At 45.2% G+C, this 14,764-nt stretch overlaps 1 protein-coding gene across 4 annotated transcripts in view; it reads right to left on the bottom strand.

Moving 5' to 3' along the window:
* Window positions 1–675: 675 nt before the first annotated feature.
* The window catches only part of runx2b (RUNX family transcription factor 2b), a 37,323-nt gene continuing 23,234 nt past the window's right edge, over window positions 676–14,764 (bottom strand). Inside the window, exons 5-7 of one of the 4 annotated variants that reach the window (XM_061091613.1) lie at window positions 6,717–6,884; window positions 4,100–4,261; window positions 676–1,199 (exon numbers count right to left, since the gene is read on the bottom strand). In XM_061091613.1, the coding sequence (XP_060947596.1) occupies window positions 676–1,199; window positions 4,100–4,261; window positions 6,717–6,884 (854 nt within the window). Of the gene's footprint in view, window positions 1,210–4,099; window positions 4,262–6,716; window positions 6,885–14,764 lie in introns of all 4 variants that reach the window. The other 3 variants (XM_061091614.1, XM_061091616.1, XM_061091617.1) reach the window with 3 other exon arrangements.

Raw genomic sequence — 14,764 nt, 5'->3', positions numbered from 1 at the left:
AAGAAAGAAAAAAATAGTTTTAACTTAAATCATATAGATGCATCAAAAATATTCAGATTACACTTCTTTGCCTCAAGTTTCAAATACAATACATAATTTATGGCTTTATAAGTTAAAACTAAGAAAACGCCTTAATCTACATCGCTTCACCCACAATATACAAGTTAAATTAATTGATTTAAAGCAAATTTACTGTCCATACCACTTAAGGTAACATATGTGTTACTCTCATCACTTGCTACTCAGTGCGTAACTTGCATCTTGATATTGTCGTAGTACAAAAACATGCTCTGCAAAAAGCCTTATTGAAATACAAACACTATACAAAAAAAGGCAGTCTCCTACAAATATTGTTGAAGCATCCCTTGTGGATTATAAGAAAAGTGAAATAATGTCTTATCCACTGGGGCCTAGTAAACCAAAACTGTCTTTCTCATTATTGCTGTGAGAATGACTCCCTTTGTAGTGCCTTGGTCAAAACACATTCCAGGAAGACAAGTTCGTACAAGTCTGGTCTTTTCAGTCTCTTTTTTTTTATCTCAACCTTAATTTCCAAGCAAAAGGTAGAGATAGCTGATGAGAGCTCAAAAATCCCCTTTTCAATCAAAAAAAGGTTTTGTGCTTTCAAACCATGACCTCAGCTGACATCCAGTCTCCGCCCTCCCCTGATCTTCTTCAATATGGCCTCCAGACGGCTTCATCCATGCGGCCTCCGGGGTTCAGGACCGTCGGGGAGTTGCTGTGGCTCCCGTCGCCGTCCACGCCTCCCTCCGTCTGGCTGGGCAGGTTGGGGTTCACCAGGGAGGTGCCCGTGGAGGCGCTAGTGCAAGGCGGGATCATGCGGGAGGGTGAGCGATCGCCGCCAGGGACCATGGAGAACTGGTAGGAGCCGGACGAGGCCCCGTAGTAGAGATATGGCGTGCTGCTGGTCTGGAAGGGTCCACTCTGGGTCTGGGTGGAGCCCGGGTATGGAGGGGGAAGGTAGGTGTGGTAGTGGGTGCTGCCCAGCGACATGGCGGAGGTGACCGGCGGGGTGTAGGTGAAGGTACCCGGGTAGTGCATCCGAGGGCTGGGGAAGCGGGTCTCTGTGAGGGAGGACAGGCCCGGGAACTGACGCTCAAACTGACCAGGGAACGGGCTCAGGTCGGAGGAACCTAAAGACACACAAACACACAAACACACACAACATGAATCACTTTCTCTCATGAGCTGATATTATTATGAAAGCCTAAATCAAAACACTCCCTCACACCAGGGTGTCAGTTTGGATTATGTGATTTGTGGCTTTGGACTGTCTCACTATTTAGCACTTTGTCTTGTAGAGTAAATTAATTGATCGAATAAGTCCCTTGAGAAATGAAGCGTTCGTTAACTGAATTGTGCGTAATCAGATATTTCAAGTCAGATATGTGTGTCGACCAATTTGGATTGTGTCATGGATTTTGTGGCCACACTTATGAAACAGTATTGCCCCATAAATATTGTTCCATCCTTCAACGTCTGGGCTGTGGCTCACTTCATCTCAGGATGGTTGATAACAGCAAAGTCCCACGCATGCATCCACTTTAATGTTTACACCTCTGCATATATGTTTCTGTGGGAGTGTGTTGGTGCATGTTTATGTGTATCTATACGAATCTTTATGCATGCAAACACACACTCGGTCGTGCAAACAGAGTGTGTGTGCGTGGGTGAGTGTGTGTGTGTGTGTGGGTGGGGTGTGTGTGTGTGTGAATACTGTATGCACATAAAAAAGCAGTTGGGATGAATCAGGAGCTGCACATGTGGAAACACTTTGAGCAAGAAACAGTTTCCATGAGATCCATAATGAGGCAGGGCTGAGCTCTGATGTGGCTCCTCTCCTCGCCTCCCATCGGCCCCAGCGTCTGTGTGTGTGTGTGTGTGTGTGTGTGGGTCCGTGTGCGCGAAAACTTGTGCGAGCGTGCGCTTGCGAGACAGCGAGCGAGCCGAGAGGGAGCCGCTCCATCTCACCCTCAGTTCCCTCTCTGCGCCTCATCCCTTTAAAAAAAATATCCCAAAAACCACTAACTGGCTGCGGCGAGCTTCGCGCTGGGCGCAGAGTTTAAGGAGAATAGGAGCCCCCCCCCCTCCCACCACCACCACCCGCTCCCTCCCTCGCGTCTCCTCTCAGCGGTTTAGTCCAGCCATGGCGCTCTTATCATAAATCACCAGGCGTCTTCCGTGTCACCATGTCTGCTGCGAGAGGACAAGGGGGGGGCGGCGGGGAAGAGGAGGAGGAGGGCGTGCAGTGTTTATGTGCAGGGGAAGAAATTGTGAAGCCAGTTTGTCGCTAGCGTCAGATAGCATATGCTGCCAATTAGGGCCCTTTAAACTTCCTCTTTCCACGAGATCCGTTTGATTGGGATAGAAATAGTAGTTGATTGTCTCAGCTGCTGATCTCAGACGTGAGCGCCGCTGCTCGATAAACTCCCGACTGCTGCGTTTACCACTCGGACCCGTGTGATGTGGAGCCAGGTTCAATTGTATCAATCGAAACGAAACCAAAAGTGAAGCATTGTCCAAATATTTGGGAGGATTTTGCCAGGCTCTGGAGCGTCACTTCCAGATGAGGTGTCTGAACTTTTGGAAACTGCTTCTTGGCCAATGTCATCAGGGCGGAATGCTGTTTGCACTGGAGCATCCATATCAGCTTCTGCTCGTGCTTGTCGGTATGTTCTGTGGCTGGATACTGTTTCCGTGCAGCCTGGCGAGGTGTCAACATGATCTGCGGAGATCTGAGAGCCCCAGTCACATCACTTAGGAGGCATTAAGCGCTGGAGGTGTGCGAGCGGGCGAGGGCGGGAGGGCGAGCTGCCGGCCTGTGCTTATGCGTGTGCACGTGTCGCTTGGAGAACAAAGCCCCGGTGCTTGCGAGATGAAAGCTGAAGGGGGAATACGGGGCTAATCAAAGCTGGCAAGGCAGCTGGCTGGATTTTAAACCCTCTCTAATGCAGAGTCACACGGCCGCGTCGCGTAATCACTCACCCTCGCTCGGGGCGCACGCACGCGCACCCGCACACACACACACCCACACAGAGGGTGTAGTTACAAGGAAACAGAAGGGGGAAAAAAAGTCGAGCAGGAAAGAAAGCTCACATGGCAGTGAGTCAAACAGGTGTACGGGGGAGAAACTTGTCTGGCGGCACGTAAGGTTTGTAAAGGAGGTTCCACATCGGGGGGGGAAAACAGACAAATTGGAACACAGATGCCACTGCTACGAACACAACAGATGACTGGCTAATGCGATTACCCAGAATGCCTTGTGAGAGTTCGGTATCGCTATAAAGACACTTTATTTGTCAGTCACGAGCCTGTTATTATCCCTGGGCCTGTTATTACCCATACTCCTCTGGGATCAAAGGCTTGGAACGAGGAAAAAAAGGAAACAATTGTTCTTTTCCCCCACTTTCAAGAAAAAGCTCCATCCAAAGCAATCGGCTCGCTGTGAGACACTCACACTCTGACGACACGCCTCATTACTTGCGTTCATTTAAGAAAGAGATATGAGTATTTGTTTGTTTCTGCTTGTGAGTGTGAAATGACCAGTGGGTGCGTCTTTCTCTCGCCGATTACAGATGTCTTTCCCCTACAGTTATTAAAGAGTATGGTCCTTTAATTTGAGAGCAGGACTTTTCGCGTTCAGATTTTGTAACGCCCACTCAAAACCCAAAATAGCCCCTCGCTGTGCTCGAACTGTTCGTTAGCAAAATTTCCAACACTTTCCTTATGCTCTTTTTTGTGCTACAAGTCTGTCAAAGTTCTCCAACCAATAGAACGCCAGGTGTAGTGATGACAAATGAAATTATCCCGCCCTCGTTGTTGGTGGGTTAGCTTTACTTCTTCGAGAGTCGCGTACTGGCAGTGACTTTAAGCGGTTTCACACAGATGCTGTATTATTACACCGGCTTCCTGTTGGGAAGTAACGCGAAATGAACACACAACGTGACATCATCCCTCTATTGCTTCAGTAAAAAATCGTTATCTTGATTATTTAAGATTATTATTGAGATTATTTGCAGATGAGACAGTCATAACAGGCCAAGCGTGGCTTCACACAGTGACGGAGAGGCGTTTCTACCTGGCAACCGTCGGGACACGTCGCTGATGGCAGGCAGGCCTGTGCCGCGGCTGGAGGAGAGGGGGGCGGTGGAGTGGACCGAGGGGGACGCCATGGGACTCAGGTAGGACGGGTACGTCTGCTCATAGGACCAGGGAGGAGAGGACTGGGACTGACGAGGGTCTGGTGGGGAGAAAAGGAGCGAGGGAGGGAGAGGAGAGGAGAGGGAAAACAGCCCAGAAAGGGAAAAAAACAGACAGAGGAAAAGAGAGAAAGAATAATTACCAGTGGCTCTTCGTCACTGTTGTCTTCGCTAAACCATGGATCAAATTGACAATACGACACACAACAATCGCAGACATTATTAGTGTCCCTGTTTCTCCGTGCTTGTGTTCGGAGGTAAGTATCAGTTGGGGCGTGTTATGCAACATCCTCTGTAATAACACATAATGTTTACTTTTGAAGAGGAGATCTTCCTGTTTGCCTTATAAAACATTGTGCTTGCAGCTGAGGCACAGAGAGCCTGGCTGGCACAGACCCAGGGTGTAAACACGCCGGCAGACTACCATGAAAATAACCATCATGCAACTTCAACGACGTGTCTGTACTGCGGCAGGGTATTGTGAAGACTGACTGATATTGCAATGTATGTGAGGTATTTTTAAATTCTATGATGATGCAATGGACTAATTTGTAGGATTGAATGTCTTAGATTCTGTGGTCTGACTCACTGGATGTGCACTGTGGGTTCATAATTCAAGTGAGGATGCTTGCTGTTATTGTTCTTGAACCCAGTTCTTGTGATCACACAGTTGACATTCGTTTTCTTTTACTAGTTTTCTTTGCAGGGTTAATAAACCCAAACAAGTTCCCCCTGACGCTATTTTGCAGGCTCACAGTGGATGCAGCTCATCATTGGCTTGTTGTTTCAGGGTGTTTTTGATTCTACTGCAGATAATAACAGGAGACCAAAGCCAGACCATTCTACAGCGCTGACACAGCACTGTGGAGATGGTGATTCAGTGATTCCCGGTCAGGGGTAATTGCAGCCCAGGAGGTGCTTCTGCAGTTGTCAGTGGCTTTATGGAAAGAGCTCAACTGAAAGTTACTTTCAGACATGCACTGTGCTCCGGGTAATCTCCTGACATTCTCCGAAAGGGCTGCATATGAGAATCCAAGTGTCGGAGTGAGAGCATCCAGACTTTCCAGAGTTTCTCCTGCCAGCCCCCTGTTTTTTTAGAGATCATTATCACCTTATATTCCGTAAAGTAAAATAATGTAAAGTAAAATATAATAAAATAGCCCTAACCTATCCCTAACCCTAACCCTTTAAATAAATGAATAGTTGATATGATATAGGTAGTGAAAAGTGCCAAGGCTAAAGTAAACAGCTAAAACTAATAGATAAATAAGTTATTTAAAACAGCTTAAGATACATTTTTGAACCACCATTGATTTCTAAATGAATGAATAAAACTGCTAAAAAGTTTCTTTAAAAGTAGTTTTTAATAGTGAAAGATGATTTTAAAATGAAAGGGGGGATGAATAGGGCAGTTGAAATAGCTGAATATAATGAATATAGAGCAGAAAAAGTTATTTAAATGAAATGTAAAAATAGAGTAAACGATCATCGATGAACCTCCAGCTTCTGCCACTCCACGAAGGGGTCAACGAGACGGAGCCGTGGCCGTAAGTCTGACAACATCTTTTGGGGAATCACTCTAATTCATAAATCTGCTCTTGGATCTAAAGTTTCCCCTCAGAACATCTAAACCTGAAAAACAGTTGACTCACATGGAATTACTGCACAATCCAGTGTTTAATACTCGCCACTCACCACTGCTAAGCTGCTTAACCATCCCGCAAATGATCCGCTAAGTAACACTACAAAGCCGCGCCAGAGAGTAACTAAGAGACTAAATGACGACCTGTGACGAGCCTGCAGAAGTGCGGGCGATCAGGTAACGTCCTGAGCCACGGCAGATGGTGTTACCTTCGTGGATGTAATTGATAGTGAGTGATGAAGTAGAGAAAGATAGACGATCTTAGAGGTGATGTAACAACGCTGCGGAGGGCGTTTCTGTGGCAGAAACCACTGGGATGTACCCGATGGCTCCAGTTGGGGTTTGATATTTCACCTCCCACACAGCAAACGCTTTTGATTGTGACTCAGCTTGTGACTCAACCTGCTGGATAATTCCGTAAAGCTCTTTGGAACACCAACGGCATTTGGCTCCAATCTTCCAATATTAATCAGAGTTTAAATAGGACTCTACCATGTAAGCAGCATTTTCTGATGAACTTGAGATGTACATTGTTGATGTTCCACCTTCTTATTGAATTCTTTAACAATGCTATCATGTGTGTAACTTGGGTGAAAAACATAAAATGTTTTAAAAAAGCTCTCATTCTTAAATGCAAACATAAAATATAGGCCGATTTCAAATCCTTACCATCTGCGACGGTTGTGCAGCAAAAGGATTTTGAATTTTAAACTTATTTCAATGACACACGACACTAGAGTCAGTGTTGACCCCTAATCACGTAATCTCAGAGGTAAGAGTTCACAGAACAATGAGCTGATAGACTCAACAGTGTGGATGCTGGCTGTTATGGTTCTATAACCCAGTCTGCTCACCTGTTATCTGCGTCTGACCCTGTGGGTTGAAGGAGTTGGGCCCTGTGTTGAGATTTGGCCGAGGGCCCTGAGTGGGCACGCTGACCCTCACCCTCATCCTCTCCAGCTCACTGAGGCGGTCGGAGAAGAGACCCGCCTTTGGGGGGTCCTCGAGTTTTTGACGATGCCCTACAGACACAAAAAACAAGTTCTTCATTAGAGAACAAAGTCAACGACGGGAGCCGAGCCAAGGTGCTATTAGATTTATTACACATCAGTGTTTACATTGTTATTACTTCTGTGAGGTTGCACGCAAAACATAATTTATCTCACTGATGACAATCAACTCAGGGTGATTAATGATCTCAGTTCTTCAGCTGTCTCAGCCAACAGCTCGTCAGTTACACTTTCTAGTTTACTTTTAATGACTCAGGCCTTCTGTGTGCCATACCTCACTTTGTAAACACAAGCTCAACAAAGACCAGCTTCTGGGAGTGGGATGCTACATCCTCCTAATTAACAAGGACTTTAATCGAATGTCATTTTATATTTGAGGGAAAAAGAGAGAGTTAAGAGAGAGGGATCCCAAGAGTGAGATATTGTATGTACGTAAGTTTTAACCTGAGGCTTCTTCCTCAGGTAAACACAAGCTCTCACGCCATTCCCCCATTATCCCCACAGGAGTCGTAACTTATGCCAAATCTATTTTACTTGTTCTTTTCCTGCATTCCTCTGCTGATCATTTTACACCCTTTATATCCCTGATCCTATTTTAATCAGCCTTTCAGGGCCATAACTCGGTTACAGTACACAGAGATCGTGCAGCCTTGTCTTATAATGGGAGCCAACGCGAAACCTGCCCATGGGCCCAGGTGTAGACAGTAGTTTTTCAAAGGTGGAGTTAACACAGAGGCCTGTGCACACACGCAGTGACTGTGTCAGTGTGTCTGTCTGATCTCGCACTGGTTTCTCTGTAAAGGTGGTAAAGTAAATATCAAACAGAGGTAGAGCTTGGCACGGCTCCAGCTGGCTCGTGCAGAAACAACGAGCTTCTTCAGAATCCTGCTCAACCTGTCTGGGCTGGGAACAAAGGCCTGGCACTACACCTATAGAGCAAGGGTGGGTGTTATGGACGGAGCGGGAGACGGAAAGGAAAAGAAGAGGAGAGGAGAGGAGAGGAGAGGGAGGGGAGAAATCCTCATTTGCTTTACTGAGGCATCATTATAAAGACCACAGAAGGCTGCTCGGTGTGGGTCCTTGTGGGCTAATAGTTTAACATGCGTACTAATAACCCCCTTCCCCAGCTGGGGAGCTTTCTTAGATGCCTCCCTCTCTGTTTCTGCATATTTCCTGTCACTTTCACTGTCAAATAAAAACTAGAAGGGCACTCAGAGAGTACATTACTCCCCCAAGGCCTAACAGTGCCCTGATGAAACCACATTTCAATTCATTAGATCTGATCTTTTATTTGCATCAAATTGAACACACACCCATCAGTCCCATAGACATACATGATTTCTTTCATCATGATCCATGAATTATTCTCTGAGAAATCTATGAAAATATTGAAAAACAACCTATCCGACGATGATAGATAAAGTGGGTAAAAAATCTGTATCCGCCCCCTGATCCTGTCCATAGTTTTTGCCTCATCCTGCTTAAAAAGCAAACAAGTAAAAGCTAATAAAACATAATCTCCTTGGAGGGCATGACACAAAAAAAGTCCTAAAATCCGCCTCATCCTCTTCAGAGAAGCAATTTTCCACGACTGCAACATGTCAGCCCCAGAAATGCTTTTATAAACCATATGACTCTCCACAACAACTCAATTTATTCTGGAACAAATGTTTGGAATTTTAATAGCAAATACCGCTGCTATGAAATGAGACATGAGAGTGGCGGCAGTGAGAAATCAGCCGGTGACAGACCATGATTTTTTGCGATGACGTTACTGGATTGGCATCATCCAGTTGAAAATAAACAGGCCGTCTCATCATCTGCTTTTTAACATAGCCTCTCTGGAACCTAAAATAATATCGGCTACTCGAAAACCTCTCCTCATTGAGGACTTTATAACAAAATTCATGTCCATATTTCATTAATAATATTTCTCCATCCTTCCTGAGGATAATTTGTACCTCTCGCTGGCATTTATCATCTCTCTGCACAAGCTGTGCCCAGTCAATCATAGCGTTTCCATTTTCAACAGACCGAATTTCTATTCTAAAAAAGCTTCGGGACACAGTGCGGGCTTTGTGCGGAGGCCGTCTCCTAGTGATGGGAATAAATAGCGATGGGAGGCCGAGGGGAGACGGACACGAGGGGGGAGGAGCGGCACATGGAGAGGAAGAGACCCTGATGACCAGTAAATTAAAAGCTCTCGATGGGTCAGGAGACATGGGCTCTGTGAAGAGTGCTGAGCACAGAGAACAGCGAATGGTGAAGCAGTTAGAGAGCGTTTTACGTGTTTGAGGAAGATCCTGAAATACAGACGGATATTAACCTGTATATTTAAAAAGATGAAGACGATTCCGATGCCCACAACAAGTCAAATTTAATACCACAGTGTCACTAACTCTCAGCCTCCACCCTGGACGATCATTCCGTCAAACACACCTATGGGATGCAACCGTGTATTTTCTCCTTGAGGAATGCAGCATGTCAACCACCACATTAAGGACCACTTTACACTGCAAACAGCTCGACCTCAACTCCATTAGTTTAGCAAGCCCTGACAGTAAATACAGTTTTTCAAGGCTTAATTACACCTTTTAAATGACAACTGTTGCCAAACACAAGACGTCTCAGCTGTTTTATCGGAACCTTAGCAGGGCGGAGGAACGAGCCGGGGGTATTTAAAGGAGCGGGAAAAGGCGGATGATTTCACTGCCGTAGGGAAAGTCCCTGAGATTCCCATCATCCCTGTGAAAACAGCGGAGATTTTTGATAGCGCCTGCCACTTCCCTGCCCAGCCAGCGGCCGGAAACATGGACAGATTCAGACCAGATGTGAGCACACACACACACACACCCATGAATGGATGCAAACACAAGTCTGCACATGCAATCATGCACATTTGCACATATGGATGGTGCATATACATGTGCGCACACACCCACATACACACACTGACTTATAAAAGATTAACCATGATTAGATAACACCTCTGTCGATGGTATCTGTAATCACACAGTTGCTGGCTGATCCTGGAACAGTATTATTTCAGCTGTCCAAGATACATATGTCTGGATTCAACTCAGCCCTGCTGATCTGATAACAGTTAGTAAGAGCAAGTAGGCAAACAGACTATAAGTCTTGTGCAATTAATGGCTGCATTAGATTGGATCTGAGCCTGAGCGCAGACGTCTTTGACGGATGGTTAACTGCTGCTTCATATGTCCCGGTTCAAAATATTCCTCAAACAACCCAGTTTCTTAATCTATGGGACGGCTCGTGTTTGGGATCATATATGTCAAGGGGAACTGGTTCCAACGGCTAAAACGTCTAAAAGAACTGTTTGACATTTTGTGAAATATGCTAATTCACTCTCTTGCCAAGCGTTAGATGAGAAGATTAGAAAAATATGAAGCTTCAGGGGGGAAACAGCTCTCCTGGCTTTGCATGAAGACAATAAAATTCATTTTATGTGCAGATTGAACAAACATACACAATGTGTTGATTAGTGAGGTTTAGAGGTGGTTGTACGAGGATTTAGTTCCTTTTAGTCAGAGCCAGACAAGCTGTTTCCATTCTTTAAAATCTCTGAGATACAGCTTCCTATTTACCGTACGTTCACCAAGAAGATGTTTCCACAATGTCGACCTACTTCTTTTAAGTACCGCCTCCCCCCCATCGACACATCAAGTTTCAGCTAACGTCGGAGACACGTCAATGGGAAATTCTCCTGCCTGTTGCCTGACTAAGTAACACGTGAGGAAAATGCGGAGTGCCAGAAAATCCTGTATAAATGGGATAATTTATAAATTTTGTGTCACGTCATGCCCTCGAAGCCCTTCAGGCTGGTTTATGATCACTGGGTGAGCTCAAATGAGTGTATCTTTGGGGCTGATTCAGAAAAACCCCCGTGCTCATGGAGCCTGAGTTGAATCAGCCAGTCTGTGTTTGTATGAGTATGTGTGTGTGTGTGTCAGTCATCTAACGGTGGAGCAGCCAGTAAAGTCGATGAATGAATGCACTGGGTCCATATTTCACTTTTTTATTCGGGAGCCCTCACAGTGGTCATGTTGTTTTTTTGCGAACGGTCAGAAACAATGAATTATTTCAGGTGGCAATCTGAAGCTGGCAGAGGCCGGCTCGGGAGGAAAAGGGCATGAGCTGGTGACAGCCAGACGCCCGTCTACCATGGGGGTCTGGTAAGAGAGAGGAGTAATAGAAAATAATAGAAACAGAAATGGAAAAAAATGGGAAAGAGGGAGAGATGGGAAAGGAGGCATGGGAGAGGAGGCAGCAAGCGAAGGAGAGAAGGAGAAAGAGGGAGCCAGGCTGTCGTGGAGCGCTGCCAGCCGTCTGTGTGGTCCATGCGTTCCAGCCTGGAGGAAGCAAGCCAGGCGAGGGAAGGGCGCGCACACACACACACACACACACAGAGACCCACACTCACACACAGACCCACACTCACTCACAGACACACAGCTATTCTCAAAGGTGATACATTTATTGAAAGAAAAAATACTTTGCATTCACACATTTGTATCGTATTGTCTGTAGTTTAAAGGGCACACACACACACAGTCGCTTGTGTGGTTTTCAGACAGAGTCCCTCTGCTCCTCTCCGCTCACATTTAAGTGTTTTGATTCAGAACAGGGAAGAACAAATCCCTCAGAGATGTTTTCGTTGGAGCTCCGAGTCGACCAATCAGAGCCAACTCCTTTCTTAACCTTTATCTCTTTTTCTACATTATAGTCATTATGCATCATATTCGCTTTCTGCTTCTCTTCCTAGTTCTTTATTCATTCGTCTTTCTCTCTCTCTCTCTCTCTCTCTCTCTCTCTCTCTCTCCCTCTCTCTCCCTCCCTCCCTCCCTCCCTCCCTCCCTCACTGCGTCCCACTGAATGATTTTGTGTTTTGCGTTGTAGAGGCCTTGGCACCTCTTCAAGGAACTTCATGAGACATTCAACTGACTGACTGCCTCTGGAAAAGCCTGAAGTCTTTTTTTTCCTCTTCTTTCTTTTCCCCCCTCCTCCCTCCCTCCCTTCGTCTTTTCATTCCTTTTCCTCCTGATGTTTGGGTGAGTTTTTATTTGTCCGGGTCCCATTGTTAAAAGCTGCTTGGAGCAAGGCAGCAGCAGATAGGTGGGTGTGTGTCTGTGTGTCTATGTCTGTGACGGACAAAAGACTACTGACTCTTCTAAAATCCCCTTTAATTACTATTGATGCAGTACAAAAGCATATTCTATTTTTTGGACAGACTGCTGGAGGCAGTCGCTGACAAGGCATGATAATCCACAGACATAAAGTGACTCATATTACTGTACATAATTTGCGAAAATGAAATGATAGCTATCTGACATCATCTAAATATTGTTGAAGAATGTAATTAGCATCTGTGCGGATCTTAGCATTTAGTTTTGAGCATAAACGTCCTTTGTGAGAAACAAAGCATTTGGCCTTACAGCAGGTAATTACACCCTATGAGTGCTGGTAACAGCCTTTGTGTGTGATGACAACGTTCGACGGCCCGTTTGGTGATAACAGACATGTTAATGGGAGGATCTCACCTACTCATACTATTTCTTGCCTGGCAGAATGATGGCAGTCTTATTTCAGGAGTTTTAACAGGGTGCTGCCTGGCAACCACTCCAATAAAGTTGCTTAGGTGTGTGGGTGTATGTCTGAGTGCATTCAGTGGAAACATGCATCATCCTCTTCTGCCTTTTTAATTTGTTGTGTACCGCAAGGCTCTGCTTTAGACGCACTATTGTTTTCTCTTTAAATGGGGACATTATTGTCAAATATAATATTAATCCTTGGGACGCTTTGTCTTGATTCAGATCTTACTTAAGAGGTCTTTCATTGTTCATGTTAAGACGAAACCCTAATGTATGTATCAATAACTCCTTGAATTAATGGGGATTTTCTTCAGCAAAACCTAAAGATAATCTTATCCACTTTTCCAAACTTCACTTACTACATACACTGTCCCTGCTAAAGTTAGGAAGGTTGTATAGTCCTTCTTTTCTCACTTCTTTTCTCAATTTTTTGGGATCAAAAACCAGATCTATTTTCTCCTCTACAGACCTGGAGAAATGTATCCACTTTTAATCCCATTACTGTAACTCAGCTTAATTCTTAAGTTAATTTCAGAATTGTTTGAGAAAATTAGTGATCACAGTTTGGGTTAAATTAGGTCAAGGACCCAAAATGCATTTTTCAACTTCTAACACTTTGTGAGCTGGTCCACTGCCTGAGGCTCGTCTAGTAAGGGTCTCCTGGCTGTTCAAAGGTCCAGGTGAGTTACAAGATTTGATGGAGCGTTTGCTGAGTGGGCTCCACAGCTTTGAAATTCCTCAATGACACAACTTGACTCACAAGACTTGCTGTCTGCACAAAGTCACTATGCATGCATTCTCAAAATGATAATTTCTTGCCTGCTATTAGCCGTTTTCTAGTGCAAGTTTACATTTCATTTAATTATTCCCTCTGCCTCTTTTTACAAATGTGCGCTAGTATAGAGATCTGCACGAGTAATTATTGTGTGTACGTGTGCGTATGAGTATGTGTGTGTGCCAATGGGTTTCTTAAACCACTAATATTGTCTGCAGACCTGTGAGTAACCAGGGCCTCTTCACCAGACTTGTTAACACCCTGACCAAAACCGAACCAAAACACGACCCCTTTCCTGAGTCCAGAACCCCCCCGACCCAGCAGCTTTAAACACCAGAGACCATGCCTGACCGCTAACCTTCACCACTGACAGACAAAACTCACACGACCCAGAGTTACGCAAAGTAACCACTGCAATATGCTGCAGCAAGACACAGTAAGTGTGACACCATAATGTTTTCTGTCACCTCCTATGTTTGTCTGTCAACAATTAACCATAATGAGAACAGTGGGTTTGGACAGAAAGCCTTGTATATTGTGTTAATTCAGCTCAGCTATTATCGCTCAGGAAGTTTGTCTCAGCTGGCTGCAGCCACCTTTAGGAGCAGCTGAAAGGAGACAGAACCACCTATAAAAGCATATTGGTTTAAGCAACCACTCCCTGTCTATTAGCTCAAAATGACATTTAATGAGGCCTATTAGTTTTGCTCCAAATCAGCAGTGTGGCTACACTAGACACTAGACTAATGACATCAATAACACACACACACACACACACACACACACACACACACACACACACACACACACACACACACACACACACACACACACACGCACACTGTCTCTGAAATGTTATGTGTCTGAACACATGCAGACACAGGCGCTGGGCGACAGAAATACATGCTTCGGCAATCATATCTTCATGAGCAAACAGACATGCACATGCCTACACGCATGAACACACACACGCACACGTCTACAAACACACTTGTTGAGTTGTTGGTGCAGTGGCGAACCACAGGGTAACCAAGAGCTGTCAAGCGATTAAGCACAATGCGAACCACAGAAACCGAGTTAGCCTCCTGCTAATAGCACAGTGGCCAGAGGGACCTGACTAACCACTTACCATACTCACACACACACACACACACACACACACACACACACACACACACACACACACACACACACACACACACATGATCATACCACAGATCTTTAAACTAGGCCTCACTGATATTCGTCACTCTAACCACCCTATTAATTAGTTAAAGCTCGATGCCACAGTTCAGAGATATGAGGCCCCTTCATTCATGGGTGGTCCATCTTTATTCCCCCTCTTATATTAGATGAGGACCCCCCGGGGGAAATGACATCCCTCAGGAAGACTCATATGGCTACCATAAGTCTTATCAAACACATTTACACAAAATGTCCTTCCTGAACGAGGCACCCGCAACCACGCGAGTCATTAACAGGGAGCAAAAGTGTCAGAAAACACT

This window comes from Limanda limanda, chromosome 18, assembly GCF_963576545.1.
Source record: "Limanda limanda chromosome 18, fLimLim1.1, whole genome shotgun sequence".
Classification (NCBI taxonomy): Eukaryota; Metazoa; Chordata; class Actinopteri; order Pleuronectiformes; family Pleuronectidae; genus Limanda; species Limanda limanda.
The sequence above is the reverse complement of the archived record's forward strand: the minus strand, read 5'-3'. Positions and strand labels throughout refer to the sequence as shown.